The sequence below is a fragment of the Rhinoderma darwinii genome, chromosome 6 (genome assembly GCF_050947455.1).
Source record: "Rhinoderma darwinii isolate aRhiDar2 chromosome 6, aRhiDar2.hap1, whole genome shotgun sequence".
NCBI lineage: Eukaryota > Metazoa > Chordata > Amphibia > Anura > Rhinodermatidae > Rhinoderma > Rhinoderma darwinii.
This window is the reverse complement of record NC_134692.1, coordinates 137,717,851-137,737,374: the sequence shown is the minus strand read 5'-3', so window position 1 is coordinate 137,737,374 and position 19,524 is coordinate 137,717,851. Positions and strand designations below refer to the sequence as shown.

At 39.4% G+C, this 19,524-nt stretch overlaps 1 protein-coding gene across 1 annotated transcript in view; it reads right to left on the bottom strand.

Moving 5' to 3' along the window:
* Positions 1-6,780: 6,780 nt before the first annotated feature.
* Positions 6,781-19,524, bottom strand: part of SSTR5 (somatostatin receptor 5) — a 19,584-nt gene continuing 6,840 nt past the window's right edge. Inside the window, exon 2 of the mRNA XM_075830596.1 lies at positions 6,781-14,535. Coding sequence (XP_075686711.1) covers positions 13,377-14,486 — 1,110 coding nt within the window. The 5' untranslated portion in view covers positions 14,487-14,535 and the 3' untranslated portion in view covers positions 6,781-13,376. The remainder of the gene's footprint in view (positions 14,536-19,524) is intronic.

Here is a 19,524-nt window from a genome sequence, read left to right as displayed (position 1 = left end):
TTATAGTAGTTATATTGTTGTATATAGGGGCAGTATTATAGTAGTTATATTCTTGTATATAGGAGCAGTATTATAGTAGTTATATTCTTCATTATACAGGGTCAGTATTATAGTAGTTATATTCTTGTACATAGGGGGCAGTATTATAGTAGTTATATTCTTGTATATAGGGGCAGTGTTATAGTAGTTATATTCTTGTATATAGGGGCAGTGTTATAGTAGTTATATTCTTGTATATATGGGCAGTATTATAGTAGGTATACTTTTGTATATAGGGGCAGTATTATAGTAGTTATATACTTGTATATAGTGGCAGTATTATAGTAGTTATATTCTTGTACATAGGGGACAGTATTATAGTAGTTATATTCTTGTATATTGGGGCAGTATTATAGTAGTTATATTCTTGTATATAGGGGCAGTATTATAGTAGTTATATTCTTGTATATAGGGGGCAGTATTATAGTAGTTATATTCTTGTATATAGGGGCAGTATTATAGTAGTTATATTCTTGTATATAGGGGGCAGTATTATAGTAGTTATATTCTTGTACATAGAGGGCAGTATTATAGTAGTTATATTCTTGTATATAGGGGGCAGTATTATAGTAGTTATATTCTTGTATATAGGGGGCAGTATTATAGTAGTTATATTCTTGTATATAGGGGGCAGTATTATAGTAGTTATATTCTTGTACATAGAGGGCAGTATTATAGTAGTTATATTCTTGTATATAGGGGGCAGTATTAGGGCATGACCAGAGGTAACGGAATTGCTCTTGAATTCCGCTGCGGACAGTCCGCAGCGGAAATCCGCAGCGTACACGTTTCTCCATAGCCTTCCACAGCTTTTTAGTTGGGTTCATTTACACGTTGCGGACAATTCCGCTGCGTAGCATAGGCTGCGGTGCCGAATTTGGTGTCCGCGGCATACACTGGTTGTTGCGGATGTGTACCGGACTTGTTGCGGACTCATTGCGGAATTTCTCCATTGACTTCAATGGAGAGTCAAAATTTCGCAATGAAGTCCGCAGGTGTCATGTACTTGTTATGTGTGCTGCGGAGCGTATTGGTTTTACTACCATGACATTTCTTCATTCTGGCTGGACCTATGTATTTCTAGGTCTACAGCCAGACTGAGGAAGTCAATGGGGCTCCCTTAATTACGGGTGACTACGTGTGTGCACCCGTAATTACGGGAGCGTTGCTAGGTGACGTCAGTGAATAGTCATTGTCCAGGGTGCAGAAAGAGTTAAACGATCGGCAGTAACTGTTGCAGCACCCTGGACAGTGACTTCCGATCACAATATACATCAACCTGTAAAAAAAATAGAAGTTCATACTTACCGAGAACTCCCTGCTTCTTCCTCCAGTCCGGCCTCCCGGGATGACGTTTCAGTCCAAGTGACGGTCGCAGCCAATCACAGGCCAATCACAGGCTGCAGCCAATCACAGGCCAATCACAGGTTGCAGCCAATCACAGGCCAATCACAGGCTGCAGCGGTCACATGGACTGCCACGTCATCCAGGGAGGTCGGGCTGGATGGCGAAAGAGGGACGCGTCACCAAGACAACAGCCGGGTAAGTATGAATTTCTTTTTACTTTTACTACTGAAAGGGCTGTCCCTTCTCTCTATCCTGCACTGATACAGAGAAGGGAAGTACATTCCCCTCAATACGCAACGGCTAGTCCGCATCAATTTAATACCCATTTTAGGCAGAGCCGCAACAGAATCTGCAACGCAGATTCTGTGCGGCATTGATGCGGACAGTGGCGGAAGAACTCCGCCACGTGTGGTCATGCCCTTATAGTAGTTATATTCTTGTACATAGGGGGCAGTATTATAGTAGTTATAGTCTTGTATATAGGAGGCAGTATTATAGTGGTTATATTCTTGTATATAGGACCAGTATTATAGTAGTTATATTCTTGTATATAGGGGGCAGTATTATAGTAGTTATATTCTTGTATATAGGGGGCAGTATTATAGTAGCTATATTCTTGTATATAGGGAGCAGTATTATAGTAGTTATATTCTTGTACATAGGGGGCAGTATTATAGTAGTTATATTCTTGTATATAGGAGGCAGTATTATAGTAGTTATATTCTTGTATATAGGAGCAGTATTATAGTAGTTATATTCTTGTACATAGGGGGCAGTATTGTAGTAGTTATATTCTTGTATATAGGGAGCAGTATTATAGTAGTTCTATTCTTGTACATAGAGGGCAGTATTATAGTAGTTATATTCTTGTATATAGGGGGCAGTATTATAGTAGTTATATTCTTGTATATAGGGGCAGTATTATAGTAGTTATCTTCTTGTATATAGGAGCAGTATTATAGTAGTTATATTCTTGTATATAGGAGCAGTATTATAGTAGTTATATTCTTGTATATAGGGGCAGTATTATATTAATTATATTCTTGTATATACGAGCAGTATTATAGTAGTTATATTCTTGTATATAGGAGCAGTATTATAGTAGTTATATTCTTGTATATAGGAGCAGTATGATAGTAGTTATATTCTTGTTTATAGGGGGCAGTATTATAGTAGTTATATTCTTGTATATAGGGGGCAGTATTATAGTAGTTATATTCTTGTATATAGGATCAGTATTATAGTAGTTATATTCTTGTATATAGGAGCAGTATTATAGTAGTTATATTCCTGTATATAGGGGGCAGTAGTATAGTAGTTATATTCTTGTATATAGGGGGCAGTATTATAGTAGTTATATTCTTGTATATAGGGGCAGTATTATAGTAGTTATATTCTTGTATATAGGGTCAGTATTATAGTAGTTATATTCTTGTATATAGGGGCAGTATTATAGTAGTTATATTCTTGTATATAGGAGCAGTATTATAGTAATTATATTCTTGTATATAGGGGGCAGTATTATAGTAGTTATATTCTTGTATATAGGAGGCAGTATTATAGTAGTTATATTCTTGTATATAGGGGGTAGTATTATAGTAGTTATATTCCTGTATATAGGGGGCAGTATTATAGTAATTATATTCTTGTATATAGGGGGCAGTATTATAGTAGTTATATTCTTGTATATAGAGGCAGTATTATAGTAGTTATAGTCTTATACATAGGAGCCAGTATTTTAGTTGTTATATTTTCCCAAAATTAAATGGAAATGCTGTTGCTGCAGTATAAAGGCAACCAGTTCCATAATATTGTTTATCGTTCATGCTCATGGTTTTTAAATTAGATGTTTAACAACCCCTAATAAGAATATGTTGTTTGGGGGTTCACATATGTTTGGCCATGTTGCGTATGTAGCATTCTTTGTTTTTTGCCAGTGACTACTGGGGAATTCTCCACTGAGTATAATGAAGCTTTAAAACAACTGTGTGACTGGGATTTGTGTTCATTACTTAGAGGAAATCCCATAGGAAGGATCTATGTGTGTGAACAGAAAAGGACATCATTATCCAGTTTTCTACAATGGAATATCAATGCTGCACGTTCCTTTTGCTAGACTTTATTACTCCCCATTTCCATCAGTGATTAGTCCTGTAGAGTCCGTGATGGGAAAAGCCACCAATTCTTTAACAGAAACTTTTTTTATAATATCCATAACCAGATCTCAGTGCACGACATAAAGTGGAAAATAAATGACTTTGTTGATGTGTTCCTGTTACATTATACACATAAATCTCAACTGAAATGCATGAGAAAATGAAGTTTTCCATACGATAACTCAATAGATTTAGATCTTTAATTTTTGTAACATGAAAGTTTTTGTTCTTTACTCAAGTGGAAACCTATAAAATAAAACCAATAGAATTTTAGAATGTGTGGTGTAATCAGAGTAGAGGGGTCCACATTACAATTAAAATGGGGGCTTTCTTCTGGAGACAGTGGTTTACGTAGGGTACACTATTGCCCTAAGATTATCTCGATGCACTGACTATACTGGTACCTTCTAGGAGAGGACATAAAGGAGAGGGGTTTTCCTTAATCAGGTAGTAAAAACAATGGGTGGAGCTTACAAGAGGGGTGACTAAGCAGGGGAGGTCCTAAGCCAGGCCCCTCCCCACCATTTGCCCTACAATAGTGTTGCAAATCATACCTCCTGGATTCGACTGAAAAAGCTACAGACTTAAAAGCGGAATAGGAAAATTTGTGGAGCTTAAAGTCTTTACTACTCAGCAGGTTTGGTGCCAGAGCCATTCCCAACTACATGAGTCCCGTAGCAGGTATGTCTACAGGACATCTACAAGATTTCTCCTCAGATGCTTCACTCCCTGGAATACTTTCCTATCTGACTTGCCACTTCCTTCAAAAAGTTTAAACAGTCCCTCAGAACTCATCTATTCTTTCATTTTTACATGTCCCCTACGTACCATCATTGTCCCTTAACCATAAAAAACCAGTAACTCCCCCTCCTGCCAATACTTTCCTCCCACAACTTCTCTACCCACCCTCAACATTCAGAATGCAATTCGTTTCGGGCAGCGCTCTCTTTTCAGTAATTTCACCCTCTACTATGAAATTTGTTTTTCAGGGCCGACCCTATGGGTGAGCGACCTGTGCAGTTTCCACGGATGCATCAACTGCCTCTCCTGAAGGGAACACCTCAGATGGTCTGGCCAGAGTAACTTGGAGCTCTTGGACCCCAATGCAAAATCTGTAACAGGGACCCAACCTACTGGTGCCTTCTTGTGTGGTGGAGGGGGCTTCGAGCTCTTCACCCTTTAAAGCTAAACCCCTGGGGAAGGACTTCACCACCATGGATCCCCACGGACTATTCATTGTATAGCAGTATTATTTAGATGTTGTATTGCACTGTGATTAGATGACATTATGTGTCGAGCTGTTGTTTGGTCACTGTATGTTGGCATGATTTGAGCACTTTATGGCAGTATTTACATTGTGTGGCACTGTACAGTATTATTTTTATATATTAATAAAAATAATAATTATTATTATTATTATTATTAGTATATATGTACATCATCGTTATTTAGGCAACTGTATGGAAGTGTTACTTGGCCGACCTATGGCACTGTTATTTGGGCACCATATTTTATGCCACTTATTATAATTATACACCATATTGGAGGTGCCAAAAGAGGGTACCACACGGGTAATACCTTGATTTTTCTCTAGAATTCACATTTGTGTACAATGAAAACGTGGATCCTCCATACAGGAAAAAAATATTTGATCGGTTTGTCTCCATCATCGTGTAATTCATGGAATCCAGGTTCAAAAACAATGATCTTTTATGTGAATGGACCTATAGGAAAGGAAATACAATGTCACTCATGGACATAGGGGCCTTACTGTTCCAGTTATTGGAGGAGCCCCACAAGCCATTCACGTGGCCTCTTAGTTATTGTCCAGAAATTTGGCCTCACGGTCTCAGGTTTACCAAAAATGTTGAACTTTTTTACATCTCCAGTTAATCATAACAGGGATCATTGAGGTTTTGGCAGGATTTGTTTGTAGTCTGTAGCCATGGAAATTAATATGGATGCATTGGAGCTGTAACAACCTAACAATATGAATTTTCAATCAAGCAAATTTGCTTCATTTTTTATTTTAGATACTATAAAAAAAAATTGCAAACATGCAAAAAAGTCCCCATGGTGGGGATTATCCTCTTTTGCTATACATGGTGCACATGTACGACAGTGGACCGGCATATAGAGCCTTATGTGCGTATTATATAGAGTGCTACTATCCCGCGCCTTATCTAGACCTTCAGCATGATAATAGGGCTGTGATTAACTCAACCACCCTCTAAGGGTCAGTTCACACGTTGCGTAAATGCTGCAGATTTTCCGCAACGGATTTAGTTGCAGAAAATCTGCAGAAAAAACTGTAGCAGCAAAGTGAATGAGATAGAACAAATCTCATCCACACCCTGCGTAAATACTGAGCGGAAAAAAACGCTTATAAATTTACAGGTGGTGCGGAATTTTATTCCACAGCATGTCAATTGTATTTACGTAAATGCTGCTTATTTGTTGCGCGTTTTCCCCTTTAAATACATTGGGGAATAAAAACCTGCAACGAATAGCAGTTGCTGCGTTTTTGCGGCGGAATCGCAGCGATTCCGCAGCAAAAAAACGCATATCAGAAAAAAAAATTCTCATACTTACCCAGTGTTTTTTCATCCTTACCCGCTTTGAATGACGTTTCGTCCCATGTAACCGCCGCTGCAGTCAATCACAGGCTGCAGCGGTCTTCTGGGAATGAAACATCGTCCCAGGAGGCCGGCTAATTGCTGCAGTTTCTGCAGCGGACATTCCAGGTGAAAAACTGCACCACAATTTGGTGAGCTTTTTCGCCCGGAATTCCCTGGTCGGGTGCGCAGTGTAACTTTACGCAGCATATCCGCCCCGTGTGAACTCAGCCTAAGGATAATGAGATGACTCTGCTCACATTGTTCCAGGCTATACAGCAAAGTGAGCTACAGAAACCAGGAAATATCAGCCTTTTCTGACTGCTCTAATCAGATTGAGAACTGCAATATTTGAATATTTTTTTTTACGTGGTTAGTCACATAAACATATTTTTAAAATATGGTTAGAATAAAAAAGCTGGTATAAATAATAAGTTCTTTATCGATGATACATTTCCTTAAACCCCAGGTAGCTGGGAATAATTCACATGGGTGACAAGTGCTTTTCTATAAATATGAGATCGCGGCCAGATAATGAATATTTGCCTTGAAAGGTCATTTCCCATCTCGCAAATTCCTCTACCACCATATATTTAAAAACGTAAAGGACACGACAGGAGTAATAAAATATAAATAATCATAGTTTATTTGAAGGTTTGAAAATATCCACTCAGATTGACCTTCCGCAACAATAAATACTATTTACACTCACGCCTCATTTCACAAGTGAAATTCTTCTTGGCGGCGGCTGTAATTGTAGACGTAGAGATCAATAACTTCCTGTTCACTCCGTATCAAACAATAAAACTTCCCCAGAGACATTACAAACTTTAACCTTTCCATTGTATTGGTTACTTAGATACAAAGCATCAAGATTAACCACTTTGTTGCCAGAAGGACTGCAATGATATAGTTATAAAAAGTTTACACACATAAACACTAAATATTTTACTACATGACCCTGGAGAGACTTATATTTCTATAAATATGATGTGTTTATGTACTTTGTATGGTGAGATAGAAAAAAATAATCGGAAAACAATGGAAGAGTACCACCTAATGGTCAAATATTCTGGAAGTGGAAATAGTTTGAGCAATTTTGTTAACACTGGCCAGAAACAATGCAGAGCCATCTGGTGGTTACAGTGTTCTGAAGAATAGAGAAATTATTGTAATTTTTTTTAGTAGGTTCACTTAGTTATTTTTAATATATTTACCTAGGCTGGAAGCAATGGAACAGCGCCACTTAGTGGTCAAAATATTCCGAAAAATATGAAAATTCCAGCAATTGTTTTCTATAGAAATATGTTTACAGGGACTACAAGCAACAGAACCGTCTTCTGAAGGACACAAAAAACTTCAAGTAATTATTTTTTAACTAAGTATTTTTACACATGCTGGAAACAATGGAATAGTGTCATCTAATGGACTCAAAATGTTCTTAAAAATATGAAAATTTGAGCAATTGTTTCGGGAGAAGTCATATATTTGATAATTTCCACAAACAGTGGAACAGCGCCACCTTGTAGTCAAAGTTTTTTTAAAAATGCAAAATTACATATTCATGGATTACTGCTGTCTTTTGGGGTGAGGCACAGGGAGGGCTCCTTTATCAGAGTTTTTCTTAACTATAATCTACTTAATCAGATAATAACAACCCGAGTGATAGTTTAGGTCTCTATGGTGACAATATAATTGCTTTTGATTGATTTAAATCTCACTTCTCATTGCTCAGATCGTAGCGTTTAAAAACTACAGCGAAGGACGTCCTATTTAAGATAATGCAACGTGTAATAAATTGGGAAACAAGGCAGCAAGTGTTCAATTTCCCTGCAGCGCCTCCGGAGGTGAAATAAAGCATTACACAGTTCTCATTGAAATCAATAGGCTGTGATGTGCTGGGTCCTCCAATGTGAAAGACACACTTTGTAGCCACTCTCCACTCTGGCTAATAAATTAGAGCCCTGAACTTGAGACCCCCCACAATTAACTTATACTACCCTGATAGAGTATTTGAAAATGAATTTCCATAAACCAGACAACCCCCTTTGTAGAGTATATGATGAATAGTAACATGTCCACTGTATTTTTATTATATTTTTATAATTCACACATTACATGCAGAATATTTATCACCCTGAGGACCCTTCAGAATGGAACATTTATATTCAAATATGGCAAGGTCGTATGAAGGTCGTGCATGGGTCCACACTTACAGCACATCAAATAACAAACAGAATTTACCTCCAGGCAAGCCCTATTAAAAAAACATCATCCCTACAGTATAAGGTTGTTATCTATCACACTTCACACTGTGTATGCAAAAATATCTCAGCTTTGACGGAACCATGATTGGCTAATAAAATTATTATGCCTCGAGGACCTTTCTTCTGTGAAAAGTACTATTTTATTGTATTTTGACAAATTCCAAATTCATTCATTTCAAATTACAGAAACGTGATAAAAGTAGATGAATCTGTCCTTACTCAGTGCTGCCCATCATTGGATGACCTAGGTTTAAAGACGAAGTTTTGGATGGACTTTAAAGTTCCTGAATTTTAAGGGAAACTTTTCTCCTACCAATGGTTGTCTTCCTCGCCTGTCAGACTTTAACCTCAATTTCTCATCCATGGATGTGGAGTATGCGAACCATCCCAACAGTGACTGTAGTCATGGTCCATGAAGTATGTCCTATGACCTCTGATCGCCTGTCCTGGAGATGAAAGGTTTACTCATATAAGGTTGGTTCTCAAAAACTTTACTTCAAGCCATCATCAAAAATATTTGTGGTTGACTAAAGGTCTGTGTGACCCTATTATGTTGGGTATCCATCTATAATTGAATGTGGGTGTCAAAATCCATCTACTGTAACTCTCTAAGGTTTGACCTCCTCACTTTATGATGTCTGGAGAAGGTCATGACAGGTCTTCAGATTACTGCTTGGTAGACTTTAGCTGGGACTCAATATATATTCATCCTAGAGCTGTCATGGTCTTAATTCAGTGGTGTAACCAGCTGAGAAGCTGGTCAAAGGTGACAGCAGGGGCTCTTTTAAGATGCCTTTGTAGAAGGAAACGTCATCATTACAAAGTACGCTCAGTTCTCTATGCCCGGCATCGGCTAATTCATTACTCAGTGATCGTACACTCAGTGATCAGACACTATAAAGGCGCAACTCTAAAAAGACATCAGTAACTGGAACCCTTCAATTTAGGATTGTGGAAAGCAACCTGTAGCCCTCCAGCTTTTGTGAAACTACGACACCCAGCAGAAACTTACAACAATTTTCAGACATACACTTTTAAGAGACCCCAATCTAGATAACCTAGTGTGTGTCTATGACCTTTCATTGATCACGGAATCCCCTTAAAGTGTTTGCTCCATCTGGACAACCACTTTTTAGAAATAAGCTGCCCCTGCAACCAAATCATCCCAATCAAGTGGCCACTGGTCCGGGTTCTCTAACCCCCGGTGATCAACTGGTATTACTTGGGAAGCTCCATGTGGCCACTCACTACTCCTACAGCAGCTACTTTGGGTCAAGTTGAGTCCACCAGACATATGGGGCATGTGAAAATGGGTTCCCAGATAGTTTAATCCCTTTAGGGTGGCCATAGAATTAGATATTTGTTGGCAGATCAAGCCAAACTTTGGTAGCAACTATCTAATATCTATGGCCAGTTTGGCCACCTAAAGACTTCAAGGTAATTGCTTCGAACAAGTCTATGGGGCAAGAAATTGCCCGCATCTGAGCTCTCCAAGAACTTTGTTGGAAAGGAGCTTTAGACTTTGAGGCACTTCATGCTTGAACAAGACTTTGGGGCTTTCCCACCTCTGAGCTCCCTAACAACTTTGTTGGAGAAGACCTTTAGACTTCAAGGATCTTCAAGCTTCAAACAAGCCTATGGGGTAAGAAATTGCCTGCCTCTGAGGTGCCTAAGAACTTTGTTGGCCAGGCTGCAGGTATCTGGTAAAATGTATATCGAAGCTAAAAAAAAACTCTGCAGAGTTAGAACAAATTTATTGTGTATGCCTTGTCCATATAAAGTCACTAATATGATGACCAGAGAAAGAAGATCCCCAGTGACCTCCATACTCCATCCAAACCGCTCCTCATATCTCAGCTTTCTGAGCCCCTGTGAGTCTAATATGGGGAGAGGGGTTTGGGGGTTACCAGTAGTTTGCAGTTTTTAGGGATCAAGAAGATGTTCCTGTATTTGTAAGCCTGGAACATCTTGACATGTAAGCTAGCCTTTCCTGTAGGTTATACACCAACAACCGAGGCCAGGGAGCTCATTATTTTCAATGTGTAAACCCCAGACATGCAATATAGATCAGCGTGCTCAGTAACCGGACATCATGCGCCGCTCATCGTGTTGACTTTGGTCTATGATCTTTTTCCATAAGTCAAAAATGATATCAGGCACCAGGTACATGCAGCCTATAGGGAGTTTACGTAAAGGGAATGTATGGAATTAGAAAATAAGGGTCGGATTTATTTTTTCCAGAAACAGCGCCACTCATGTGTTGTGTCTGGTATTGCAGTTAAGCCCGATTTTTTTTCCTATAGCTTACAATTCCTTTAAAGAGCAATGCCATCCATGCAAGCGGAACCCCTAGCACCATGAACTGGATCCGACCATTAAGTCTGAATGTTTTTTAATTCCCTTCAATGTTTTATTTCCACATTCTTCCAAATATAAATGAGATGTGAGGGAAACCTTTCTTTAATATTTTTTACTATAGTCACACATACATACCATATAGGTTTATCTTAACCACCTGCCATTCATTATAGCAGTGGTATTCAACCCATGGCTCTCCATCTAGTGCAGAACTACAACACCCATCATGACGACCGCCAGCGGGAAGTTTTGCAACATCTGGATTTCCGCAGGCTGGAGACCATTGCATTAGGGTTACTGCTACTTTGGTTGAGTTTATATTTTTTTGTAAACAAATTCAATGTATGAAATACAGTATATTTATTTTTAATCCAAAAGCATATTTTACATCTCTCGCTTGCTGAGCTGAATAAAGTGCATTACCAATAATGGCCACTGAATGACGCTGTTCCATTGACTACAGCTAAGATTTCCATTTATTTTAGACTGCAAACTTCAGACCCAAGTGAAATTCAGAATTTCTATTCCTGTTTCAAAAGATGCAAACTATTACGACAACTTCCATACTACGACAGCTTCCATACTAGGCCGTGTGTCATATTCCCACTTTTCCTTTCCTTTAGAGTTTATCCAGACTGTGTGGTCAAAACGCGTTTTTTTTTTACTGCAAATTGAGCTAAATTGCAGATGTTTTGGTTTGCGATAAGCTTCTACTTGATTTCATGCTTTTACTAATTTTACTAAAGTGTTGGGGACAATCAGAGACCACATTCAAGGAAGTGAAGAATATCGGGGTAAGGGGAACTGTTGTCGACAAGGAACCTGAATGGGGCTGTCTGGTTTAAAAGGCCACTGTCAAATAGCCAGAACGGCTACAGCGAGTGTCTCCCACTCTGGAGGACCCAACACGTCCGTGCATTACAAGGGCTACCCATTGATTTCAATGAGAGCTGTGTAATACTTCATTTCCCCTGTGGTGGCACTGCAGGAAAATTTAACAGGTTCCCCACAGATTACAGCTGATCGCTGGGGGTCACAGCATAAGGACACCTTGTAATCATCTTATTGTAATAATCTTACAAAAAGGGATTGTCCAAGTAGAAACCCCCTTTATATCAATGCACTCATCAGTAGAAGATTACTAGTCATGAGGGTCAATATTTTCTGTTGAGTGTTTTTTTTCAGATCATGCACTAAATATTAAAAAAATTGGTGGAGAAACACCTTAAATTAGTTCAGCAGCGTTATAAGAGGAGCATCTTGTATAATCCATATGGATGTCAATGTCTCCGGAGGTCCTCGGCACTGGAGATATGTGACATAAAGTAGTGATCATGGGGGAGGGGAGTTTTCTACACTTCCAATCATTCATCCCATTGAAGAACACTATAGTCAGCCCCAATCCCTAGCCTGAAATGGCTGATAACAGGGAACAAAAGATTATATCCAATAGATTATATTCCCTTCTCTCTTAGATAATAATTCTATGTCATTTAGACCTGTCTCCCAAATAGTCATTCCTGATAAGAGATCCCACAATGTAGCATCATAATACCCTACTTAATATGATATAATATCCTGTGAGATGGAATCAAGGGCAAAATTCCTTTAATCTGGAATTAACAAAAAAATGTAGGGACCGAATCACCAAACATTCCGGATTAAAAAATGGACAAAAATAAAATCTACTTATAAGAGAGAATATCCCGAAGGAAAACATGCAGCCCAATACTATAATGTGTACATTTTTAGGGGTCGTCTAATTGCTTATAACCACTCATTAGCCTATTCCTATTCATGCAATATTCTGGATTATCAGGCAGCTGGAAATAAATACTTGACTTTGTTGGATGGCGGATTAAGGGACTTTTACTTTAAAAAACAAAAATTGGGGGGAAAAAATGAACAAAAACATTCATAGACGTGAGCCATATTATAAAACACAAATATTCCCAACAATATCCATTGTTCCGAGAGGAGAAATGTGATTGTGAAGAGTCGAGGGAAACCTGATGTAGCATGAGAATAATGGTATCTGATATCACATCCGTCATTGTGCATTACCTCTCCTTCTGGCATGAATAGTGATTAAGTCCCGGTAGATTCAGCCATATATAGCGCACATTTATATGGAAATGCGACGTGTGTTTACATTACAATGCTGGATCCACTTCACGGGTGTTTTAATCTGACCATGAACCAGACACGATGTTTCACAGCTGTAATTGCAGACGGAAAATAGCTTCACGTGAATTGACTATCAAATGGGTCTCAATGAACCTCTCGGTATAATGTTCTAGGGTGTGGGGGAGGGAGAGTTGAGAAGAATAATGCATAGGATGCGAGAGAGGAAAACGTCATTATCCACTGGTGGGACCAGACATGACATTTGTATAAATACTGCAGTCAAAGTTCCTTTAAATGTTCCTCAGTCACAGTTATGGATAGAAAACACCTCCATCTTTAAGTAGATTTCAAGAAGAATTCCCTCAAGGTTGGGATTCTCATTTTCTATCCATGATAACCCATATTTATTTGCCTCTGGTGCTCGGTGCATATTTACATTCCTCGCGAAGGATGAAGGGTCTGGTGTCTTAGACTTTGCTTGTTTGCATGTGCCCGTTAAATTCTGAGTTCCTCGACGTGAGCATGGTCTCCTGGATTCGACTGCTCTTTTCTTGCCTGTTTTCGGTCAAGTCGGCATCTTTGATGCCATTGCTTTTGCGAAGGCAGAGAACCTTCTGAAAGCTCTGCTTAAAATTGTCCGACAGAAAGCCATAGAGGATCGGGTTTGCGCAACTATTGGCGTAGGACAGGACAACCACGAAGAAATACACACCAACATATGCTGGTTCCTCCGGGACGATAAACGTTAAATTGACAATGTTCAATATGTAGAACGGAAGCCAACAAAACACAAAGACGGCCACTATGATGACCACCATTCTCGTAACTTTACGTTCTGATCTCCTACGCCTGGTGGATCCTACACGAAGACCAGAAGACTTCACCTTAATGACAATTAGAAGATAGCAGAGGCAAATCACCAGTAGAGGTCCAAAGAAGCCCAACACAGAGGTGTAGATTATGAATGCAGTAGACCAAATATTGACCGGCTCTGGCCAGTTGATGTTGCACGTGTGGAAGTCCGGTTGGACATCTGAAAAAATTACAACTGGAAGGACAACCAGAAAAGAAAAAGTCCAAACGGTGGCGCTGATAAGTTTTGCCACTCTGGGTCTCCTCCACTTGGTTGACTTGATTGGATGAACCACTGCCAAATAGCGGTCAATGCTCATAACCGTCAGGCAGAAGATACTGGTGAACTGGTTTATACCATCCACCGTCAACACCAACCTGCAAAGAAAAGTTCCAAAGGGCCAATAAGAGATGGCATTTTGGGTAGCAAGAAAGGGCAGTCCTAACATAAAAAGAACATCTGCCACCGCCAGATTCAAAATGTAGATGTTGGTGACCGTCTTCATCTTGGCATAACGGAGGACAACATAGATGACTAGAGTATTTCCACTGAGTCCAATAGCACATACCAGCAAATAAATAAAGGGGATGAGGACAGAGCTCATCCTTGACATTGAGGCCTCCATCACTGTTTCATTACAAGTCACATTCTTGCATACTGTTAGGTTGGGGTCCCCTACCCCCGGCTCCAAGAAAGAAGCTATTGGAAGTGATATGGGGTCCATGCTTAGGTTATGATGGATCTTCTTCAAAGCAATGAGAGCAGAGACATCACTGAAAAACAAGGAAGAGCAGATATAAATGTTAATGACTGAAGTTCCCATGAATTGTTTTGTACAGGAGAAAGTCAAAATCAGAAATAAGAGAGAGGTAGTAAAATAACAGAAATAATTCCACCAAAAAATAATTCAGATGTTGATTAATCAAGGGATTACCTTCTCTTAAATATCATTTATCAGCTGTCTTTTGTCCCCTAATGAACAAGAATATAACTACTATAATACTGCCCCCTATTTACAAGAATATAACTACTATAATACTGCTCCTATATACAAGAATATAACTACTACAATACTGCCCCCTATATACAAGAATATAACTACTATAATACTGCACTTATATACAAGAATATAACTACTATAATACTGCCTCCTATATACAAGAATATAACTACTATAATACTGTCCACTATATACAAGAATCTAATTACTATAATACTGCCCCTATATACAAGAATATAACTACTATAATACTGCTCCTATATACAAGAATATAACTGCTCCTATATACAAGAATATAACTACTATAATACTGCCCCTATATACAAGAATATAACTACTATAATACTGCTCCTATATACAAGAATATAACTACTATAATACTGTCCCCTATATACAAGAATATAACTACTATAATACTGCTCCCTATATACAAGAATATAACTACTATAATACTGCCCCTATATACAAGAATATAACTACTATAATACTGCTCCCTATATACAAGAATATAACTACTATAATACTGCTCCTATATACAAGAATATAACTACTATAATACTGCCCCTATATACAAGAATATAACTACTATAATACTGCCCCCTATATACAAGAATATAACTACTATAATACTGCCCCCTATATACAAGAATATAACTACTATAATACTGCCCCTATATACAAGAAGATAACTACTATAATACTGCTCCCTATATACAGGAATATAACTACTATAATACTACCCCTATATACAAGAATATAACTACTATAATACTGGCCTTGCTTGATAAATATGTTTATTTCACTACTAATACTGGCAGACATTTCATTATGAATCAGATGACTTTGTGTCTATAATCCTGGACATATTTTTACTTGCACATTACAGATCCCGGCCTCATGTGTAGGATATTAACACGCAGCATTGTGAGCGGAGAATGTGACTATAACACAATTACACCAATATTTTGTGATAAGTTGAGTGCACTCTGGTCGCTTCTTACATTTTTCTTACAGAGAACACACTCCTATATCTCTATGCCCGCTGTAAAACCCAACATCTGCTCGCAAAATCCTCCGTTCTCATAGCCATATCTCTTGATTTCCGCAGAGACGAGCTTCTGGGTATGTCGGGTCACATGGGAGGATTCAGCGACATTTACTGTGTCACTGCGGGAGAATTGTGCAAAGAATTCCCACTAAATATGTTCTTGAGTCTATCCAGGTGTTATAGTCTAATCAGGTGAAATTTAGTTATATCTGTGTCTTATAAAACTAATTACAACCAAAATGGCTAACACTAATGCCCCCATCCTCCAAGGGTTGTCATCCAGCTTTTCCAGACTCCTGAATTGCAAATGAGTTCCCCTGCAGAGTCCCGCCCCCCCTCCCCCCCAATACACAGTGCCATCATAAAGCCCCTATAAAGAATCGTGTCAGCAAAGTACTGCCTCTAAAACAGAGCATTCCCTACACACAGCCACAAAATTAAATTATAACATTTTGGTTGCCTGGAGTCACCACAAGGGGGAGCTCACAAATTTCTACAGCTCCCATTAAAGCCAAGGATCCCAGCGATCCCAAGAGATTTCCAGAGACTCTAAAACAACCCAGGAGAAGGGGCAACTCTAACCCAGTTTTCCAGAAGATGCAGGATCACAACAACTTGCTTCCACCAAATATTTTGCGAATGACATTTTGTGACATAGAATTCGATTTTTATGTCACTTGGGTTGATCCTGACTCCATTCATGTATTTTTCATGTATTTATACTACAAAATGTTACTGTCTACAAACAACGCTCCATAGGACACGTGTGAAGGAGCCAATTATTACAACCGTGACACCTGCAGGCTACACTGGCGTACAATGTAAGGTCAACCAGGTCTCTTACATGATATGTATATATATATATATATATATATATATACATATATATATATATGTACACTAATCCCTAATGCACACGATCGTTGTGTGCCGGCCGGGTCACGTCCATGATCTGTGGAAAGATAGGACATGTCCTATCTTTCCGCAGATCGGAGAGTCGGGTCAGGGTTCACGGACCCGATTCATCTGCTAAAGCGAATGGGTCCATGAAAACTATCGGGTGCCACTTGGATGCCGTGAAAAACGGCCTGAGTGGCACTCGGTCGTGTGCAACTGCACTTACATCCAATACTTACTCTGTTCAATCAGCCGCATCTTTTCCTTTATTCATAAACTGCACCTCCCTCTACAATGGTGCCCTAGGCAGCCGCCTACTCCGCCTACCCATCTTGGTCCTTTACATATTAGGTAAATAAAGGCATTTTCCACTGGATATAATGCAACAAAACTACGTATTCAACCCAAATGTTAATCAGCTGAAAATAGTTTATTTGCCAATGTTTCATGGCGGAGAATCAACAACATGTAAGGATTTCTCGGTTGCATTGCATTCATACTGGTAACAAAGCAACATGGACGGACTGTTACATATCAAAGACCATTTCCACTCAGTATGGGACTATTCTCCTCTAATTACGAGCTCACTTGCCTGGCATTCAACTTACATCGTGTCCTGCCAACTCATTACGAGCGTTTCCTCTTTAATTCCGAGGGAAAATACAGTCACTTTCCTATCTACGGGGGGGGGGGGGGGCGACGACTAATTTTTCAAACAAATCCCTTTATTGGATCATATAAGGGTTGAGTGATCTTGATACTTATTTCTAGATGCAAGGATAGTTTAGTGGACAAGAGCGTGCCTGGAATGAGTAGATGGTTTTTTTTTAGGATTTAGGAGGCCTACTGAGAAAATTGGCAATAGACAATTTTGGGAACTGCTGGGACTGTGGTATATTCATGTTATACCTGGCACTTAAAATTGTCCTGTGGGCCCATTTTGAGACCATGAACCTTTTTGGCCAAGTTATGAATTCAAGTGTCTATTGGCTTGGGCAGATGTTCCATCTAGGCTAGAAGACATCTGGTTACCTTCTCTTCCCTAGTTGCCCTCGGGTACTACAATATGGTGATCTGGGGGTTTATCATTATTTTTTAACAGTCTCCTGCCCAAAGGGACCTTCCAGTCAGCACCTTTCTTGACCTTCACCCCACACGTTCTAGACAACCTCATCTTCTAAGGAAAGTTCTCATCCAATGAGTAGTCTTTGGGTTTTCTGATATGATGAAGCACCTGTCACCCATGGTTTGATGACCGCGGTGTAATTCCCTCCTGCTTCACTCTGTATTGATGGTCACGTTGCGTCGGGCTTGTGTCAGCAAATAATTTAACTTTGACGGAGACTTGGAATCAATACGAAGACCAGAGCAGACACATCAAGTTACATCTTTGTAGGATTGATTATGAAAACCTACCCTGTATCCAAGGGAGTACATACTATACCAGCAGACCAGGAAGGAAGGAGCCCATTGAGTAGAAGGCCCCACTTTGAAAAGGTCCTATTTTCTTTCTAATGGATGTCGTGAACCAACACTTGGATTGTCTTCTCCACAGAGACCAAACTGTTAGCAAGCAAGTGATGGGGGAATAGTCCCTATACCACCAATTTCTAGATCTGTCTGGTCTACAAGGGTTCGGGAGGAAATAGGTGGAAACAAGCAATGGGCCACCAATCTCGGGGCAAAGAGCAAGGTCATGTGGTAGGAGAGTATCCAATTTTAATCTTTCATTTAAGGCCTCCACTCTCTTCTATGTTCATAGCGGTACTATATATGCCATGTGATGGTTGGGAGACCTTGGTGAAGATTTTGAATTGGGGCCCAAAGCTTCTAGTTAGACCTCTAAAAAATAGTCATTGACAGTCCTATGGCTGGTTCCAGGTCTAAGAGGGCCATTGAGCTTTCATTATACCCAACCCTGTGGGCCTCCTTTACCTAAGCCTGAGCTTGACCATCTCTATGGGCCCTCTTGAGCCCATCAGGCCCTGGCATGCTTCCAGGTCTCCTTGGTGCCGGCACCGGCCCTGACATCAAGTCTTTGGGTATTTTGTTACTCTAATGTCTGTCATTTACAATTCCTTTCCACAACCCAAGCTCGATCTTTTATTTTATTCATTATGTGACTGCTCAGAAGAGATGTGTTAAAAGGAACGGGAAAAAAAAGAGAAAGAGAAAATGACGTCTAAAATTAGATTCACAGAGGTAATTCTGGTAAGCGAGTGCACTTTTCAAAGAATTGTCCATTTGCCCATGAAATGTAATGATAACATGTAAGAGAAACTATATATATTAATGGGAAGAGCTTTCAAATGGAATAATTGCAAAGTAGTAATATTCTCTAATGTAACAGCATGCTTCAGTGCACTCCGCCAGCAAGAGTTCAAAGAGCGAGCTATCAGCCGGGCACAATGGGCAGAACGAAGACCAAGCTGGTAAAGCACTAGAAAATGTATAAGGGCGGATTTGTAATTACAATGCTCCACTTTACTGCATTGTAACTAGTACACAATAAAGATTTAAAGGGCAACTCCACCTAAAATGCATAAATCCTCTAATGCTAGGATAATGTATCACTGGTTTCCTGTCCTATGCAACTGTTTTAACCATTTCATCATTCATTTGATCCATCATCCATCACCAGCTGTTCTATTTCATCTACAGTGATTGTTTATGGTTGTCACAGCTCCGCCCCTTTACTAGAGAAACTCATAGCATAATGACCCCCAAGCCTATATCTCTGCCCCTTTGTTTGCTAATAGTGAGATTTTCATTATAAAGGTAATGTGACAGGTATAGACACCCCCCCCCCCCCCCGCG